General features: G+C 40.2%; 1 protein-coding gene across 4 annotated transcripts in view; it reads right to left on the reverse strand.

Annotated features, from left to right (window-relative positions):
* Positions 1 to 1,663: 1,663 nt before the first annotated feature.
* The window catches only part of LOC128483475 (deoxyribodipyrimidine photo-lyase-like), a 41,020-nt gene continuing 22,561 nt past the window's right edge, over positions 1,664 to 20,122 (reverse strand). The window contains exons 1-10 of one of the 4 annotated variants that reach the window (XM_053459686.1): positions 12,649 to 12,735; positions 9,998 to 10,462; positions 9,702 to 9,847; positions 9,438 to 9,620; positions 7,348 to 7,506; positions 6,685 to 6,883; positions 6,025 to 6,177; positions 5,377 to 5,498; positions 4,022 to 4,181; positions 1,664 to 2,118 (exon numbers count right to left, since the gene is read on the reverse strand). In XM_053459686.1, coding sequence (XP_053315661.1) covers positions 1,967 to 2,118; positions 4,022 to 4,181; positions 5,377 to 5,498; positions 6,025 to 6,177; positions 6,685 to 6,883; positions 7,348 to 7,506; positions 9,438 to 9,620; positions 9,702 to 9,847; positions 9,998 to 10,462; positions 12,649 to 12,679 — 1,770 coding nt within the window. In that variant the 5' untranslated portion in view covers positions 12,680 to 12,735 and the 3' untranslated portion in view covers positions 1,664 to 1,966. Of the gene's footprint in view, positions 2,119 to 4,021; positions 4,182 to 5,376; positions 5,499 to 6,024; positions 6,178 to 6,684; positions 6,884 to 7,347; positions 7,507 to 9,437; positions 9,621 to 9,701; positions 9,848 to 9,997; positions 10,463 to 12,467; positions 12,568 to 12,648; positions 12,736 to 20,122 lie in introns of those variants that run through there. The other 3 variants (XM_053459687.1, XM_053459688.1, XM_053459689.1) reach the window with 3 other exon arrangements.

Genomic DNA, 20,122 nt, shown 5'->3' on the forward strand with positions numbered 1-20,122 from the left:
CAGCTGTTTTTCTTCTTTACATTTTTCTCCTTGTCAGTTACCAGTGCAAGTGCCTTTAATTGTTGCTATTTGTAAATATATTTTAATTGCTGGCTAATCTTTAAACTGAATGTTTTCACGTTCCTGTCTTGATTATCAGATGTTTACGTATTTGCACATATTTCAGTGAGATCAGCTGGGGCATTGGTACTGAAGCCAGTTGCATCAACCACATTGGAACTTAATTTCTGCTGACCGTAGATAAACAGTTGTGTAGCTTTCTATTATGGTTTGAGAAGGGTACTCAAGAGTAGATCTTCATATTCTTTCTCCCAAGAAATATCTGGATGCAAAGGTTTATGGTTATAGTCCAATACCAGTTATAGGTCGGTAGTAAGCTATTAATCTAGTACACTGACAGAACATTACCTTGTGAAAAATGCCCTTTTACTCACCAAAGTGTGCTGGCTTCACTATGGCTTCTGAAGTGGCAACCCTGGAGTTTATCCTGCAAGAGGGTCAAAGTTGGCCCTGCATAATGCTTGGATAAACTTATGACAATGAAGCGTTATCACTGATTTAACCAACAGTCGGTTCTCCTAGGAGAAAGATAACAGTAGTTGTCTCTTCTTAATACATAAATAAGTTTTACCTCATCTCACAGCTTCTTACCCTAATGTGACAAAGACCTTGTAAATGTATTGTGAAAATGTTTTGTAAATACTAATTGTTCATGTACTGGAATGTATCACAGTATATGATGTCTAAGACTTGTGTTGCACAGCAAATTGCAAATATAACTCCATCCTAAATAAACTTATTATTTAACAGATAGCATTTGTGTTTTGTATTTTTGGAGCATGGAGTTAAACAAGCTTAGAAAGTGCCTACTAAAAAGTAAGTGTTCCCAGAGGGTGTGCCTAGAAAGACAGGTACTGCAATCGACCAGTGGAGACAAGATAACTACCATTATGTGGTTATTATATATATATTTTTTAAAAGCTGTTCCAGTGATGTCACCATGCCATAATTAGGGAAGCCATCCAGTTCCAAGAACATTTTATATAAAAAAAAAAAAACTTTGAAAAAAAAACCATGGTAGAATAAGTGTACCATCATTTGAAATTACTTAAGGTGTAGTGTTTTCAAAAAGTTTTGGTTTTATGGGAGTAAGTTGAGCCAGGGTCGTACCTAGAGTATTTGGCACCCCCCCACTTTAAAATTTAAAGACACCCACACACACAAAAAAAAAATATATAAGTATTCTTTTGTATTTTTTTTCTTTTCCATATCACTCCCAGTAGCATTCATAGAGGAGATGGCTCCATCTATCCAAGTCCAGATTGTGTGCAACAGTGTTCTGCACAAGCAGCAGTACATCGTTATATATGAAATACACAACCATGTAACCAGGCATTCCCTTTTGGTAGGTGTTAATACCAATACCCGCTAAGGGTCTTGGGAGGGGAGGTGAGAAGACAAGGGACCACCAAGCAGGTTTTGTACATACTCTTAAATTGCCTACTTGGTCTGTTACAAGTGGATTTATTGACTACACCCAATAACAAAGTTGCTACGTACACACAAAGTTATGGAAAGATAACACTATATCCTGAGTGGGAATGATGTGCTTCTAGAATTACACTTAATGCGCTTCACTAGAATAGATACCCCACTTTACAACTTCTAGCTCTGCATATCAAATTTTTATTCTGCTTCATATAACGCTTATTTTACAATAATACAGTAAACATTGATGTGTGATGCTAACAAACAAGTTTGATAATGATAGAAAAATCCTTAAGCTTGGGAGAGGACAGCCCTTAATTTTCGGAAATGTCATAGAAAATTACTTAATGCAGCTTTCTGCTTTGTAACAGTCAGGTTCTGGCTTTGTCCTGCATAATCAGAGACTGAAAAAGCCTTTTTAAGTGCTTATTATTGCATACTCCCTGAGCATATATAGTATGTTCTTACACCGCCATAACTAGCCCAACTTCTTGGGATGATAGCGACGCTCAAACTCCGCCACATCGAATTTCCTTTTACATCCCTGGTAGTTCATGTATCGGATTTTCCCAAACACAGCACGTTCTGCCCAGCCTTGGTCGTGGATTCCACAAATTGACCACATGCAACCTGGAAAGGAAAATTACATGAAAGTGTTTTGAGCAGGAACATGGCCGTAATGTAAAACGTTCATGGCAACTGAACAAAGGAACTAGAGGTTGTAGACCTGTAGCCGTAGCCACAATGCAACAGCTCAAAAGCTACAGCCTGGCCAACCTTGCTATATCGCCATTAGACTTTGTCCACTTCCAGTTATTTTATTAAAAAGTAAAATAAACATTTAAAAAGGGACACTATTTTCTGTTCCACTGTATAAAAAAAAAAAAAAAAAAAAGTATTTGTCCCTTCTGGATTTCTTCTATGTTTGTTTGTCACATTTAAATGTTTCAGATCTTTCAACTACTTTTAATATAAGACAACATAAGTAAACATAAAATGCAGCTTTTAAATGATCATTTGTTAAGGGTAGAGAGTTAAACTTGGCCACTCCAAAACCTTCATTTTGTTTAATTTTTTTAGCCATTCAGAGGTAGACTTGTTTGAGTGCTTTGGATTATAATTCTGCTGCATAACCCAACTGCACTAGAGCTTTGGGTCACAAACTGACAACTGGACATTCTCCTTCAGGATTTTCCAGTAGCGAGAATGCATAGTACCATCAAATATGGCAAGTCTGGGTGACTTCCTATATTTGATGGCATTATGAATTCTCACTACCGGAAAATCGTGAAGGAGAATGTCCAGCCAAACAGCCCAGACCATCACACTACCACCACGTTTGACTGTTGGTATGATGTGCTTATTGTGAAGTGCTATGTTCCACGGACTATTATCCCAAAAGTCTTGGGTGTCAAGAGGTTTTTTGACAAACGTGAGACAAGCGTTTGTGTTCTTTTTGGTGGGATTTTTTTTTTTTTTTTTTTTACCTTGGATGACATTTTTGCCTAGCCTTTCTTATTGTGGAATTGCAAACACTGACCATAACTGAGGCATGCAGCGCTTTAGATGTTAGTCTAGGCTTATTGTGACCTGTTGGATTAATCTTTGATGTGCTCTTGGAGAAATTTTGGTAGGCTTGCCACTCCTGGGAACGTTAACCACAGTTCCAAGTTTTCTCCATTTGTAGATAATGTGTCTTGTCATGGTCCACTGGAGTCCCAGAGCCTTACACATTCCTTTGTAGCCCTTTTCAGACTTCTAGAGGTCAATTACTTAGTTTCTCATCTGCTTTTGAATTTTTGAGACCTTTTGGCCTATTTCACTTTGCAAGACATGTTTTATTTAATTTGTTTAGATTCAATATGACTGACAGCTATCATGCCTGGGTTTGTAAAGTGAAATAACCCAATTGTCAATTACATTTGATTAACTCATTGATTTAGTAACTAAGGAAGCATTTACTTTTTCAGTAAGGTAGCCAGGTAAGTTCGGATAGCTTTTTCCTTCTCTACATGACATCACAATTTAAAAACTGCATTTTGGAGTTACTCAAGTTATCTTTGTCTAACACTAAAATCAGTTTGTCAAATATACAAACAGAAATCTATACTTCTTCACTTCTTCAACCGGAGTTACAATTGCAGCCTGCCTGTAGCATAACTTAAAAAGTCAGTTGCATATTATGCATGCAGCAGGAGGAAAAAAAAAAAACATATAGAAAGGAATTCATCTATCAAGTTGAATGCCATTATACGTTCTGCAGTCCATTCAATACAGGCCATGGGATGGTATATTGGTTTAAGTATACCATGTAACAAAATGTGTTGTAAGATTCATGCATACAGATTGCAAGGCACAAAAGTCTTATTTTGGTGATATCATAGCTTCTTTTCCATCAGAGTGTGAGAGAAAACATTCAACAGGAAAACCAAGTGTGTGATTGAGACATATTTCTCTTAAAGTACCCTTTTTTTAAATTAGGAGCAAGGTTTTCACACCCACTGATTTTATTATTATTATGCTAATAACTAACCTACGTATCCGTTTGGGTCCCGTCCATCCAACTCAAAGCGATCATTGAGGTAAATGGCAAAATTAAGAGCTTCCTCTGGGGATGTGGTCCACTCAAGAATTTTTTTAGCCCAGTACATACGCAAGAACCCATGCATTTTCCCTTCATGAACCATCTGCAGCTGTGGCAAAAGAGGTAAAGAACAGATGTAACATTTTGGGGGCGCATTCCAGAATGATTAAATCAAATAGCTCTGATGTTAAGATGCATAATGACCATAAATTCACATTAAACCAGTGCTCGACAAATCCCAGGCGCCAGGACTGAGAATTTTGTTGTGGTGCGGCCGCGAGGTGAGGTGGTAAGACCGCCGTGTGTGCACGTCGGCAGCTTTAATTTTATTAGGCGGCCGGCTTGCACACACCGTACTGCTGAGTGGCAGTGCCTCAGTGAGGCTCTTCGCCCCGCCCCTTTCAAGACGTGGAGCTCAAGGGGGTGGGGCTCACAGGAGAGTTCCTCGTGACGGGGAGAGGATCGTCATGTCGGAGGAGAGTGGGGGGGGAAGGGAAAATGTAAGTATTAAAATAAAAAAAAAAATAGTTATAGGTCCACTTTCCTCGAACCCCTATTTAAGGGAGAGGGGGGGGATTCCCTTGGGACATCATTAATTTTTGTCTTTGAAAATAAAAAACTTTGTTAGTTTAAAAAGAAAATCCTGGCTCCTAACTTTTTTTTAGCTGGCTTCTAGATTCAAAACAAATTCGTCAAGCCCTGCATTAAACCATAATCTTTTATAAACACTGAGGTCCAACGGCTGAAAGGGTAATTCCCCAGGACAGTTGTTAATCTATTTAGTTGCCTATTTTACCAAAACAGGACACTCAGCCAGCACTTTCTAATGGAAACATAATGTATCTGTGGGTAGATGAGAAATGTTAGGAGTAATACTTCCTCAAAGGCTGAGATATTCATATGTAGATCCAGAAAAAAGGGGACACACCTTTTATTCCGGGTATCACAGAGTAAAGTTTTTTTTTTTTTTTGTTTTTTTTTTTAAAGAAGAAAACACACAAAAAGGGATACAAATGGTAAATGCTACCCAAACAATGTGAGTCATTTAAGATCACTGAATTCACTTGGGGGACTTCCAAATGTTTTTACTAGTATCAGATTAAAAAATATCATACAGTAGAGGTCATTACTGTCGGACAGCCCTACTAAAAATGATGGATATTTAAGTACTTAGTGTACTTTAATTTGCAAGGGGGACAACACAAGAATTATGTGCAGATGAGTGTTCTTTATGAAAACCCTGCATTAATCTGAAATAACTTCTCAGTTAAAGTATTTAAAATGAAGGACCTTAGATGTATTACCTGGGCTGCGTTCCATAGAGGATCATGAGTTTTGCCAGCTTCCAGTTTCTCCAGGGTGTACAAATGAGTTCTCTTGTCCTTGGCATGATCTTTGAGAGTATTTTTAGCCCAGTCGTAAGCCCCTTGGAAGCAATGATGCCATAAGTAAATTATACATTCAGCACAAAAAGCTAACAAATATGAATGTGAATTTATAATGCAGTGAACAGTATAAATCATGGTATTTTGGGATCCTACTTTTGAAACCAAACACTAGAGTTCTAATTTTAAAGTTTCAAATTACTAATTTAAGGATCAGAAGGTTACTTTTTGTGGTTTGTAGTTCTTGTCGAGGAAGAAATAACTAAGTTAGTGTCCCCGATGCTTAAACCACAACATGGGCAGCATGTGTAATCTTATAATGCACGCTGTGACCTCTGGCAGTACCCAAAATTGTTGGTAGAATAGGATGGCTTGCGGATAAACCTCTTTTCTATCTTTTCAAAGATCACAAGTACTTTGGGATTCTTAGTCATAAGGGTTAACTTGCCACATTAAATCAAAGCATCTAGAGAATATATTTGAACATGTACAGTCAAACAGTGCAACTGCTGTATAAATTGCTAGATGCATGTATTCTACCATCCCTGAGGAGCTATATTTTAGTACCTTCCACCTTGTCATAGTTCTTGTTGTAGTAGCAGAAGTTGTCAGCAAGCTCTCTCCTGACCACAGCTTCCTCCACAAAACTGTCCACAGAGTCCTTGTACTTGCTGCGGTACTTCTGCACCTCTATGATGGCTCGCTGCACTGACAGCTGCCCTGCGAGAGGAGCACAGCAGGAAAATAATTTCTAAGCAGAGGGCATCAGTACGTTAAAAATGCATAAACAGTTAGTGGGATTGTATAGTGACTTATTACATACCACCAAATAATTCTCATGCGCTCACATGAGAACATTTTAAAACAGAGGCACAGAAGATATGAAAGGCCACTAGCTCTTAAAAACAAAATGAACATCCTTATTTATTCTCAAAGTCTTGTTGATTTACTAGAACGACGTGATCCTGCCAAATGCAATTACTTTTATATAGGAAGGATTTAAGAGTTATTTAGTATAAACAACTTTGAACTCTCGATACCTTCTACTGACACACACTCTTGCACAAACGTATTTCTCCGCAACCCAACAACAGACAGAATCATCAAGTTAACAGATAGGAGATGAACCAGACAGGATTTCAAAAGGTACTATGCAAGGTAAGTTTAATGGAATAATTACCATGGTAACTTGCCATTTATTCAACTTATCTAATTACACAGACTCACCAAAGTGAAACCATGGTGACAGGTTGCTGAGAGCACTCTTGGTTGGGTTATTTCGATCAGAATTAAAATGTTTGAGTCGTTGTGATAAAAACTCCTGGAGCACACCCATTCCACCTACTGTTCCAGGTACTGCCCAGCCTACTTCTTTGACTGTTCGATCCACTTCCAGGCTGGAATAGCACTTATCCCAATCTATAGGCTGTTCAAGGGAGAACATACACATTGTTAGTTTCTAGGAACCTGCAGCAAATACAGCGGAGCTGGTATGATAATACACATGTATGATATCTCCTGGCTAGAGGAATACCAACTGTCTCTTCATAGCTCTATGAAGGTCAAGACTTGTCTGGCACTACAGTTCAAAGTCACAATGCAATGTACGGGGTACACCCCAGATGTTTCACAGATCAGTGTTGATATTGTATACATTATTATATTGTGTGTGCCTTTAACATAATGTGTAAAACTGAACAAATTTAAAACAAATGTTTGTCTGGCACTATAAATTACCTTGGGTACAGAAAGTCTGTCTTGCATTTCAGTTCTAGACTGCCCTTGTACATAATTCGACAAGAATTGCAGCTTACAGTTTCATATAACCCAAGTATGTATATTTTTTAATACTTTTAATAAATTATTTTGTCTGAACCCTTCTTCGCATACCTCTGCTTCAAATTTAGGGGTGTATGGGTGCTTGGTCACCGGTGGAAATTCTGTTAGGAACTGAGCAAGCTGGTCGTGAATTTTTTTGCGGATGGTTCTTGCTCCATACTCCTGCTTGTTGGATGCAGACCAGCATGGGACAATATTATGTGCATCCACCTGGAAATATATAAAATGTTTCGAAATTTAATACAAGGTTATTGTTAAGCACATGAACCGTTTGTACGTACTGAATGAAAAAGCGGTAAACACATTTAGAGTATTTACCTAATGGTAACATAATTATAAAAAAATATATATATATAGAATAAAAAAAAATATATGGCCAGCGTGAGCCACAAGAAGTCACCTCGACAGGAGCAACGTGATGGGAAAGTTTATATGTTTGTTGCAAAGTAGGTCAGATCTCCTTTAAAGAGGCTCCAATAACTTAAAGAAGGAGAAGTCCAGACAGCTACAAGGTTGCAGTTGCCTTTTACAATAATTCAAGTATTTTATCAAAATGTACTTATATTAACATCTGAGAACAGGGGTTGACCTTGCTGTGGTTTTGGCATTATTTAGGGAAATGTACGATGCTTTATAAGACGTGTTTATAAAATGCTACCACTGCTTAACATAATGAAAACAAAAATCTTTAAACAATAAATGTACCTGTATTTTGTTGTTCTTATTTCTGAATTCATTTTAATTTAAAAGTAAGGGACAGTTATTATGCAGTTAGTGCATCTTCACTTAACTTCCCCACCCTTAGGCTAGATTTCCATTTGGTTTTTTTTTGCTAAAAACGCCTATAAAAACGCCAATAGCGCCACCTGGCGGTTTTTTTGTGAAAAACGGCTGCAGCCAGATGTTAGCTGTAATTCAATAGGAAATCGCAAAATGCCATTTCCACTTGGCGTTTTTCTGTCTGGCATTTTTTCAGTCCTCCTTGGCGTTTTTCTGCTTTTTTGGGCTCTGTGGCAGTTTTTCAAAATCGCAGCATGTTGACACTCTGGCGTTTTTTGCAAGAAATCTTGGCGTTTTTCCTCCAATAGAAGTCTATGGGAGAGAAAAAACGCCATGAAAAAGCCATGTGGGTTTATTGCCTTGGCGTTTTTTATGGCGTTTTTTCCACAGTTACAATGCAGAGGATGGACCCATTATCTGTGTGTCCTACGAGAAATAGGCGGAAAACAAACAGTTTCACACAAAACAAAGTCCTGGACTGGTTCATATTGAATTTTACACCATTTGGAACAAACATGCCATTACAAACAAACATACCCGACGCATCAACTGGATCCTGCGTGCCAAAAGCAACAGCAAACAATTTGCACCATCATTTGGGGCCAATCTTCCCAGAGGAGCAGACATTCGGAATAAAGCATGCCTTACAAACCACAGAAAAGAGACAAAAGGGTCTACCAAGTAAATGACATCAGGAGAGGGCAGATACTTGCCATTTATCCTAATCCCTTTTAGCTGGGTGAAACTTCTAACTTGTAAAGGCTGGAAAAACTGCCTAAGGTCAAAAAAAGCAATTTCCACAGAAAGGCTAAAACGCCAGAAAAAACTGCAGAAAAAACGCCAAAACGCAGGTAAACGCAGCGGCAGTTTTCTTGGCAGTTTTCCTGGCGTTTTTCATCAAGAAAAAAACGCCGGACAAAAACCCAAGTGGAAACCTAGCCTTACAAAGTCTGCCAGAACCATGTTAGTAGCAGTTAATATCAGTTTTATTTAGTGCATCATATTCCGCAGTGCTGTACAATGGGTATACAGGACATGCATTGCATAACAATTTGGTCAGAAACAAAAAACATTAAACATCTAAAAAGATAATCAATAACTTGAGACCGATGCAACCAAACACAAAGTCTAATATGTAGCCTAGGCTAAGAATGATACTAGTGGTAATCTTTTTCACATTGAATTGGTTGTATAAAATTGCTCAAAATTTAGCTTCATTGCATTTGTGTGAACGCACAAGCATTATTTCAAATGAGAATGTGCGCTGAAGTTAAATACTATAGTTATTAATGTAATATATAGGAAAACATATATAGGAAAACAGCTGTATAGCGTGGATGTCCTTGCAGCAGCAGATTTACCTGCACAAGTGGTACATCCTTTGGTAACTTCTCACAAACATCTTCAACCCACCGCATGGGGACACGTAGGGGAGAAAAGTCCGTCACCACCCCAGCAATACTATGCTCCTCCACAAAGGCTGGAAGAACATCCTTGGCATATCCAATAAGCAGATGGAAAGGGATATTTAGTCCCTTACATTCCTACAGGAGAAGCGATAGGTTAAAAGGAGGAAAATTAAGTAAAGTTTTTTTTTTTTTTTTACTTGTGCATTTCACATTTACCTCTGCAACCTCTTGCAGACCCTTCAGCATGAAGCCATAGTGCCGAATTGTTGCATTCAAGAATTTCGGCACCAGACAGAAAGTAACGTGCAACGGCAGCTTCTGTTTCATAGCCAAGCGTTGGGCATAAAGGAAAGCCCAATTATCTGCGTGGAGGAAAACCTCTCAAGAGATTAGATGGAAATAATGAACAAAATGTGACACCTTCCCTTACACTTGGTGCTTTACTAACACATAAACCTACCAACCTTCTCCTTAACCTGCCTCATGGATTTTATTGCCCCATGGATACACACCTTGGACTCTTTGATCCCGTGACATCCAGTATACAATTCCCATGGCATCATCGTTCAGGTCAGCGTGACTGGACACCAGTCGTACCCTCTTTTTGTTGAATTTAAACTCTGATACAGACAGAGCTGCGTCCAGACGGGACTTCTTAACAGCCTCCAAGAGAGAACCGCTGCTGTGTTCATCTTTTTTCCTCTTCTTGGCATCCACATCCGAACTTTCACTGCTGCTCGATTGAGATATTGCTTTATTCACTCCTGTCGCCTTGGATTGGGGCTTACGCTTTACCGGGCTTTTGACAGTGGCAGATTTTTTTGTGTCCGCTCCAGAGCCATTTTTTTGGCTCCCATCTGTTTTTTCACTTCCAGATTTCAATTTGGGCTTGGTGGGCTTCATTTTCTGAGACATGACTCTGACGGGTTCCCAAGCACTGCTAAGATGTGAGCATTTCAGGATCAGCCTGCAAAGCACTGAAGTGTAAAGAAGGAATCAGAAAAAAGGTTCAATCACATATACATTATATATATATATAGCTAGTAATAGAGGTACTTCTGCATAAGTACATTTATTTTAGAGCTGAAACAACGAATCGATAAAATCGATAATAATCGATAACGGAAATCATCGATAACGATTTCCGTTATCGATTAATCGAGTGATCGATTCGTCGTTGGAGCACTAGGCTCCTTTTACTTACCTCCGCCAGCGTTCCCCGCTTCTGCTCCACGCTCTGCAGTCTCCGCCTTCTTCAAGCTACGTGACGACGGATGTGACGCGCGTCTACTATCAAGTTGGAAGTGGAACAAGTTCGTAGCGGAGGTAAGTACTCTTTATGTCTATTGTCTGTGCGAATGTTTATGTGCGCGGCAGAGTGTGTGTGTGTGTGTGTGTGTGTGTGCGCGTGTGTGCGTGTGTGCGCGCGGCAGAGTGTGTGTGTGGGTGCGCGGCAGAGTGAGTGGGGGGGTGCGCTGCACAGTGAGTGGGGGGGTGCGCTGCACAGTGAGTGGGGGGGTGCGCTGCACAGTGGGGGGGGGGTGCGCTGCACAGTGGGGGGGGTGCGCGGCACAGGGGGTGGGGGGTCCGCGGCACAGGGGGTGGGGGGTCCGCGGCACAGGGGGTGGGGGGGCAGGGGATGCAGGGCAGGATGTGAGTGCAGGGCAGAGTGGGGCCAGGAGACTGGATGCAGGTCAGAGTGGGGGTGGGAGGGCAGGGTGGCAGACTGGGTGCAGAGCAGAGTGGGGGTTGGGATGCAGGGCAGGGTGTGAGACTGGGTGCAGAGTAGAGTGGGGGTGGGGGGGCAGGGCAGGGTGTGAGACTGGGTGCAGAGCAGAGTGGGGATGCAGGGCAGGCTGTGAGACTGGGTGCAGGGCAGGCTGTGAGACTGGGTGCAGGGCAGGCTGTGAGACTGGGTGCAGGGCAGGGCAGGGTGTGAGACTGGGTGCAGGGCAGGGTGTGAGACTGGGTGCAGGGCAGAGTGGGGATGCAGGGCAGGCTGTGAGACTGGGTGCAGGGCAGGCTGTGAGACTGGGTGCAGGGCAGAGTGGGGGTGGGGATGCAGGGCAGAGTGAGGGTGGGGGCACAGTGCAAAGGGGTGGGGGCACAATGCAAAATTCTTTTAAATAAACGAAAAATTTGCATATTGTTTTTTTTATCCGATTAATCGATTAATCGAAAAAATAATCGGCCGATTAATCGATTATTAAAATAATCGTTAGTTGCAGCCCTAATTTATTTATTGAAAAGAATTATAGCTTGTGATTTGTTTGTCAATCAGTGGAATTGTTTTGGAGATATTTAGTTTACAAGTTCATCTCATGTAGCTATTAATCGGCAACAGAGCCGGCATTATCGAATCACCCTAAAGCGCTCTCCCTTATCTGGCCACGCAGAACAGCGCATATAAAATAAAAATGGCAACCCATTCTACAGGAAGATTGCTTTGTTAGTGTGTTGGAGCAACACCTATTGTCTTAGCTCTTGGCGACTAACAGCCTACGTGCCTGGAGAGAGGTCATCACATCCACATTGGGAAGTCTGAAAACTTTTTTTTTCTTTTAAGTGTTAGAAAAAGCAATAAAACTCAATAACGAGTTTACGTTAAAAAAAAAAAAGGTTACTTCTATAAGTTAATAGCAAGTGGCCACATGCCGCTGGCCAGGCTCATCCTGGTGGAGTCCCTCTCCTCCCTATTGACCATATCTTTCTTAATTGATGTATAGATACCAGAGATACTTATTGAGAGAAACTTAGGTCATACATGGTGCATATTAAAAGCTAGTCCATCTAGCCTGCCATACACTTATCTCATGCATGTTTACATTCCCTTACTGTGTTAACCTCTACCACTTCTGCTGGGATGCAATTCCGCTTAAGTGCTACCCCGTCGGTAAACTTCCTCTACTTTTACAGCATATGATGCATTGCACACCACTATATCGCTTTTATTGTTCACGTATAATCCTGTACAGAACATACACGTGGGCCTGCATCAGTGAAACAGCTCAGCAGCATCGTTAGCAAAAATCCGGTGCAGAAGCCATGGACACCTGCCCAGCTCCTCTATACATCCATGACTCTAATATATAACTACTTTATCGTTACAATTCACCGTCTCCGTAACCCTAAACACCGCATCTTCTGCCCATCAATACTATACCTACAGCGCGTGCATCCGCCTTGTGTAACATCTAAAGGCGCGCGCCAGCATATTACATAAAGCGACAGAAAGAAGGGTTTCAGGATGACGTAGTGGGCGGGGTCATGCAACAACGCTTCCGGGTTTAGTAGCATTTTTAGTAGCTTTTGCTGAAAGCTTTGCGTAATAGATGAGGGGGCTGCCACAGAGGGTACGAAAGCAGGTGGTACCAGTTTTGGAAGAGAATACGCTTCGGCATTTAAATTCCACTTTGGGTTTGTCAATCTAATTAGAGCCCTTTTGACACGTATAATGTTACCCGTTTCAGTGTAACAATCAGTGGCTGTTTAGCTTGCTATTGGGTGTCACACTTTAATAATCGCTCCCCGTATCTGATTTTAGCTGTGTCTTACCCTTCGGCCCTAGGTTAAAAAAGATATGTTACCTCATGATCTATTCAAATGAACTTTAAATAAGAGATTTAGTGGTAGAGCTATTATAAACACATAAAAGCCTTACAAAGAATACAATAGCGTTGCTTGCGCATTGAGGAAATAGAAGATACATCAAAGTGTGAACACAAAGGGTGGTTTATTATATCACTTCTTATTTTGACATCATGCTTGTATGGAGTAAACAGCCAATGGCAGGTCTACGGATAAAAGCAGTGCCCTCTTCCATAAGGGGTAAGAAATCCAGTAGAATTAAATGGATGCTGCTGCCATAAATAATTTGCGCCATTTAATCTGACAAAAGGGGGACCAGAAAACACTACATGTTTCATGTCCAGAGATGCTTACTCTTCCATATAGCTAACTTAGGCAGCTACCGAGGATCCCAAGCTGTACCGCATTTTTGCCTATGTTTTTAACCAAATTTGTACAAAAGCGGACATATGTTTTTAATAAGGCAGACTTGGGAAACTGAGGAACCAAGAAAGGGTCGGGGACAGTAACGGCTTTTAATGGATTTTTAACACCTTAAGGTCCTTTTTAAAAAAAAAAAAAAAAAACTTTTCATGACCAAGTATGTTTTAAAGTTTTCTCATTTTTTGTGTTTAGCTATAATTTTCTTCTTTCTTATTTACTGTACCCCCCCAAAAAAAATGATATATTGTCTTTTTCAGGACAAGAAGAGCATTCTTTAGATACCATTGTTTTGATCATTTCTGAGTTTACCATAAAATCTTTTCTGACTTTTACTTGAAAGATCTTTTACTACAAAAGCTAATGAAAAAGTCTGCTAAATAGATTCTACTATTTGTCCTGAGTTTAGAAATACCCAATCTTTTTATGTTTGTTTGCATAGGGCAATAAGTACAAGTAGCATTTTGCTATTTCAAAACCATTTGTTTCATATCTGAAGGGAAAGCAGGATTTCACCTGCTTTCCTGTGAAATTCCCTTCCCCGTTCTGTCAGACTTTCTGCCTCATACGCAACTTTCAAAACCTCTCTGAAAACCCACCTGTTCAGGGAAGCATACAACTTTCCTTCCCAGTCAGGGCCGGACTGGCCCACCGGGATACCGGGAAATTTCTCGGTGGACCGGTCCGTGGGCCGGGCCGGCAGATCAACCTTCAAAACAGCCGCTGAGCGGCTGTGAGCAGGATTGAAAGCGGCACCCGTGCTGCCTCCTCCCACCGCCGGCGCCTAATATGAAGTTAAAGGGGCCGGTGTTCACACACCGCACTGCCCAATTGCAGCGCCTCAGTACTTCGTCCCACGTCTTAAAAGGGGTGGGACGAAGAGCTGAGGCACGGCCATTGGGCGGCACCGTACGTGCACCCCGGCCCCTTTAACGAGATGAATTCCGGCCTCCACCCGCTGCCCCCACCAGACACTAGAAGCAGTGGTAAGTCGGGGTTGCGTGTGTGTGTGTGTGTGTGTGTGTGTGTGTGTTATATGGGGGCTTAAGGCTTTTCTGGAGGCAGAGTGCCCCATGATATGCTGTTTAACCCCCTTTATGCCACTCTGCCTCCAGAAATGCCTTTTAACCCCCTATATGCCACTCTGTCCCATGATATACCTTTTAACCCCTATATGCCATAGTGGCATATAGGGGTATAAGGTGTTTCTTGAGGCAGAGTGGCATATAGGGGGTTAAAAGGCATATCATAAGCATAAATGAGGGTATAAGGCATATCAGGGAGGCAGAGTGGCATATAGAGGGGTATAAGCATTTATGGGGGCATAGTGGCATATAGGGGGTATAAGGCATTTCTGGGGGCAGAGTGGCAAGCCTGGGGCAGATGTGCATAACTGGGGGGGCAGGTTGGCAAATAAAAGGTAATAAAAACAACAACAAAAAATTTTCAATCACAGCTTTTATTAAATATGAAAAAATAGTTTACATGAATTAATAAAGAAATAAAAGTTTCTTACAAGAATATCGTGAAAAATAATGTGATCACTGTTTTGTTCCACTGAATAAAATGTAACTTTTCATCTAAAAAATTTAGCAGTAGCAAATGTTTTGATTCATTATGTTTAATGCATAATGTGATTAAAAGAATGTTTTATAGTTATTTGTATGGCAAATAGTGTGACTCGGGTGTGTATAAGGGGTGCGTGTGGGTATAAGAGCTCAACCACGAGATAAACTATATGGAGCTGGTCTCCAAATGTTTGCTTTTCAGTCCCAGTCCGGCCCTGTTCCCAGTACTCCCAACATCATCATAATCAAGCCATCTGAATAATCAACAGCTTTAACACATCATCGGAACCAGATCAACTCATCCCCATCCAAGAAGTCCTCTCCTATGGTCTCACTTCCCTCTCAAACACCGACTAGATTGTAAGCTCGCAAGAGCAGGGCCCTCTTCTCCTTTGCACCAGTTTGTTATTATGTGTTTTTGTATGTGAAATTGTTCTACTGACTGTAACCGCCCTGTGGAATCTGCTGGTGCTTTATAAATAAATGTAATGGTCATACTGCCCCCATTTCCTATTCGGGACATCTTTGAAGCCAATTTAACTTACCTCCATTAAACCATATATTTTTGAAAACTAGACACCCCAAGGTATTTCAAGTGGTTGTATTTGAACTCCTTCCATGCACTAATTAGACCACCAGCCTTTGTCAAACTTTGTGGTAGTAATTTCTTTTGTACATATTGTACTTCAGGAATGAATTTACAGCTCCTGGTATATGTTACTGCAGCCAGCTGCTGACCTATTGAGACAGATTGAGAGCGATCACATTTGTTAATTTAGTTAAAAGCTAAATTAACTGCAATATGCTCAGTTATCTTCAAAGTAAAATACACTGTTGAATATAATTGATTGATAACAAGTGTCACACCCTAGGGGCAATTTTACTGGCATTTTGCCCATAGATCTACTGCCACTCTCCTCCTCCTTCCGTCTCTCACAATGGACCACCTCCTCACGCATCGTGATGGCCATCAAATTGATGTTGTCCCATCAATGCTCAATATCTCAATTCTCCAACTCTCCCTTTATTTGTCTGACCACAGTCTGCTAACATTGAACCTTCCCATACCTCCTATACCACAGCTCGCTGACACAATCCACTACCTTGCAATATCCTTCCTGGATAATTGCAACTCCCTATTAAGTAGTCTTCCGCTTTCCTGCCTTTCTGTCAATTCCATCCACGACACTGCAGCTCCCCATTCCTTTCAGAGTCAAATACAAACTCCTGACCTACAGAGCCCTTAACAACTCTGCATTCCCTTTATAGCTCTACCCAGGGACGTAACTAAAAGCCTCAGGGCCCCGGTGTGAGAATCTGTTAAGGGCCCCCCACCCAAAAAAACATGATTTTTTTTCTCACACTATCTACCCCTCTCCCCCCTTCTCACACTATCTACCCCGTCTCCCCTTCTCATACTATCTACCCCCTCTCACCCCCTTCTCACACTATCTACCCCTTTCCCCCCCCCTTTTCACACTATCCACCGCCTCTCCCCCCTTCTCAGACTGACTGGCAGAACTCCCGGGCCGGTCGCAGTCGCGACCCCTGTAACCCTGGATGTTCCGCCACTGCCTCTACCCTCCTATACAATTACACCCGTTCCTCTCTCTTTGTTCTTCTCATGACCTTTGTCTCTTCTACCATCATTAACTCCTCTCACTCCAGCATCCAGGATTTCAAATGTGCTATACCCCTTCTCTGGAATTCCCTTTCCCTGTCAGATTTTTTGCAAATTCCAAAAACCCACCTGTTTTGAGAAGCCTGCAGCCTTTCCTCATAACACTCTCAGCCAGCATCCTCAGCCAGCATCCTATCTAAACCATCTGAACATCCAACAACCTCTCCAGCTCATTCTGACTCGACCAACTCATCCTCATCCAAACAGTCCTCACCTACTGTTTCACCTGCCCCTCAACCAACTGTATTGTAAGCTCGCAAGAGCAAGGCCTTCTACTCCTTTTGTACCAGTGTGTTGTGATCTGTGATTTTAAATTTATCCTACCAACTTTGATTGTAAAGCACTACGGAATCTGCTGGCGCTATATAAAAAATGTAATTTGAATGTACAGCCTTGAGCCAATTTGATTGGCATTATACCATGATTAGCTCTTTAGGTTAAAAAACATATGGTTGTAAGTACATATTGTGTATTGTTGCCAATGTCAGATAATACAAATAATACAGAACCTGTGGCTGGCGACACCATGGATACCAAGTTGATTTGGCACTTTCATTTTGAAACAAAGGCAATGATATCCATGAAAAGTCTCTTTCTCTCCCCTGATTGCGAGCCAGGCCTTCTTGTCCAACATCAGTCCTTGTGGAAAGGGGCAACACTTTTTGGCCTATAGTGTATATAGGGTCCTGCGCATACCCATAACCAAAATGAGGAAGTTACACTAAATGTCTGTGTGTACAAATACATATAAATGTATACACACACATATTTTCTTGGTATGAATACATATTACGGTATATACCGTATATAACCTCTAATTGATGTTATGGAGCAAGAGATCTAGGCTTCAAATATACATTTTTTAAATTAAATATTTTTTAAATTAGGCTTTTTTTCAGCAGATAGATATTTTTAAGCTCAATTTTGTTTAGATAAAAATAACATTGGATATCTATGTTAAGTTCTCACAAATAAATGGCTGCAGTTGAGTTGGGGTTTCACCCTTTCTTATTGTTTACTCATGTGCCGTACCTTATAGAACGCTGGGTGGAGCACAGTGTTAACATCAATTGTTAAAACATTCCCTCCAGCAATGTATCTAATACATATTAGAGAAACTGTCAGACGATACACTAAAATATCTTTCATCTTTCCGTGGGTGACGTATATTCAACCCTAAGTTACCTCTCATTTTTCTTGGTAAATAAAAAAGTTTATCTCGCCTGTTCAGTCTTCTCTACTCAACAATGAGGTTTGCATTGGTCCTAGCTTTTGGCATGGTCTGTTCTGTGCAGACACAATTCACAGGTAAAAAATAATGATTTCTAATATTAGATTCTTCTTATGTTTTAGAGGATTGCAAATGTACATTTGTAGCTCAGAGCTACAACTTTTCTCATTCTTAGCTACAGTTAGCTGAACAATGCCTAAATGCATTACAATGGCATATTTTAATTTAAGTATTATGCACATATGTCTGGTTTTGTAATGTAGAATTTGAGTGTGAAAACATGTATCTAGGTATAAAAAAATTTCACCATTCCATTGGTTACTGTAATGGAAAAAATAACAGTTTTCAAATCAGAATAACTTTTTATTTTTATACTTTGTCTTACAATATGATGATTAATAAGATTTATCATTTGGGTTATCAAAATGATAACTGTACATGTACCCTCATACAGTCAGTGTATGAATTTGCAAGAAAGTTTTTATTGTAGTGACATGAATATTATGCAGTTCCTGTATTAATCAAATAAACAGTCTATACCTTCTAAATGTATTTGTATTATGTTTAGGACGATGCACCACAGCTCCACTGGTGTGTTGTAAAGGTGTAAACAGTGCGTGTCGGAGAGGAGACTGCTACTGTGATGAGTACTGTACGGCAAATTCAGACTGCTGTCCAGATTTCACTGCTGCGTGCAACAATGGTAAAAACAGTAGCCATAAGTGCCTTGATAAAAGTAACATGATGCCTCACTTGTTGTGAATTACAATTAATTGTGATAGAAAAAAAGGTATCATTACAGAACATTTGCAATATCTTGACAAAACAATAGTATAATAGCAGTGAATTAAAATTTAAGCCTATCTATAGTCAAGCATTCCTACTGATGAGCTACAATATTTTTTTTTTCAACCAAGTACATCCTGGTAACTAAAATACCCCAATACCAAAGTTTTCTATAGTAACAACTATAAAAGGCTCCTTGAGGAGTCAGGGTAGGTCCTAATGGCATATTAGGCAAGAATACTTTAAGGTCTCCTCCCCTGATTTTAGCAATATGATTTTTCACAAAAAGTTATCTAAAAACATTATGGTGACTTAGAGCTGTAAAACACTGTGATACGCTCATATATTACATTACATTTATTTATGAAGTGCTGGCAGATTCCGCATTGCTGAATACCCAGCAAACCTTCTAAGCTCCTAGAAAAGAGGTAAAGGGAGGCACAGAGATTTGAGGATATCAATAGGACATCACCCAGATGTCCTGTGTTAGGTTGTACAGCAAGAAGAACGGGACAGTTACAAGGAAGATCTCCCCAACCAGTCCATTGAGAGTCACAGCACAGTAAGGTATCCCAGGCCCTGTACTGGGGGTATACCTACCTCTGGTTTAGAAGCACCTTCTTAGAAGCAAACACACACAAAATCTTTTTAAAAATGGAAATGTGATCTTGTACCATGAAGCAGCATTTCCCAGCAGTCATATGATAATTGTAATAAGAAACAATGTGTTTTTAACACCGCAGTGATTAAAATAATGAAAAAATATACTCATGTATATATATATATATATATATATATATATATATTTCCACGGTTCTTCTTTCAAGTTGATTTTGGTTAATAATATAAGATCACAACCCAAAGTATCAAGGTCACTTTGAACGGGTAATGAAGGTTTAATAAATGGTGGAAAAAAATAAGCAATTAGATATCAAACGAATTGTATTTTGCATATTTCCATACACTTCGGCATCGAAAAAAAGGTAAAAAGAATATGCTTACGAAAACACACGCAGCATATGCGTGTTGTAAAAACTCCCCGAAGACGACAGTATATGAAACTATTCGAGTAGTCATTCGGTGTTTCTCTCCTCGCAAAGAAAGTGCAGAAGACGGCAGTATAAAAGACTGCTAAAGAAGTTAGACGGTGTTTCTCTCCTTCATTACCCGTTCAAAGTGAACTTGATACTTTGGGTTGTGATCTTATATTATTTCTGGTTATATGTTGCGCTATGTATGGTTTATTTTGTTTGTTTTTCATGTAAATAACCAAAATCTTGAGAGAAGAACCGTGGAAATATATATATATATATATATATATATATATACATGAGTATATTTTTTCATTATTTTAATCACTGTG

The sequence above is a fragment of the Spea bombifrons genome, chromosome 3, assembly GCF_027358695.1.
Source record: "Spea bombifrons isolate aSpeBom1 chromosome 3, aSpeBom1.2.pri, whole genome shotgun sequence".
Lineage (NCBI taxonomy): Eukaryota > Metazoa > Chordata > Amphibia > Anura > Pelobatidae > Spea > Spea bombifrons.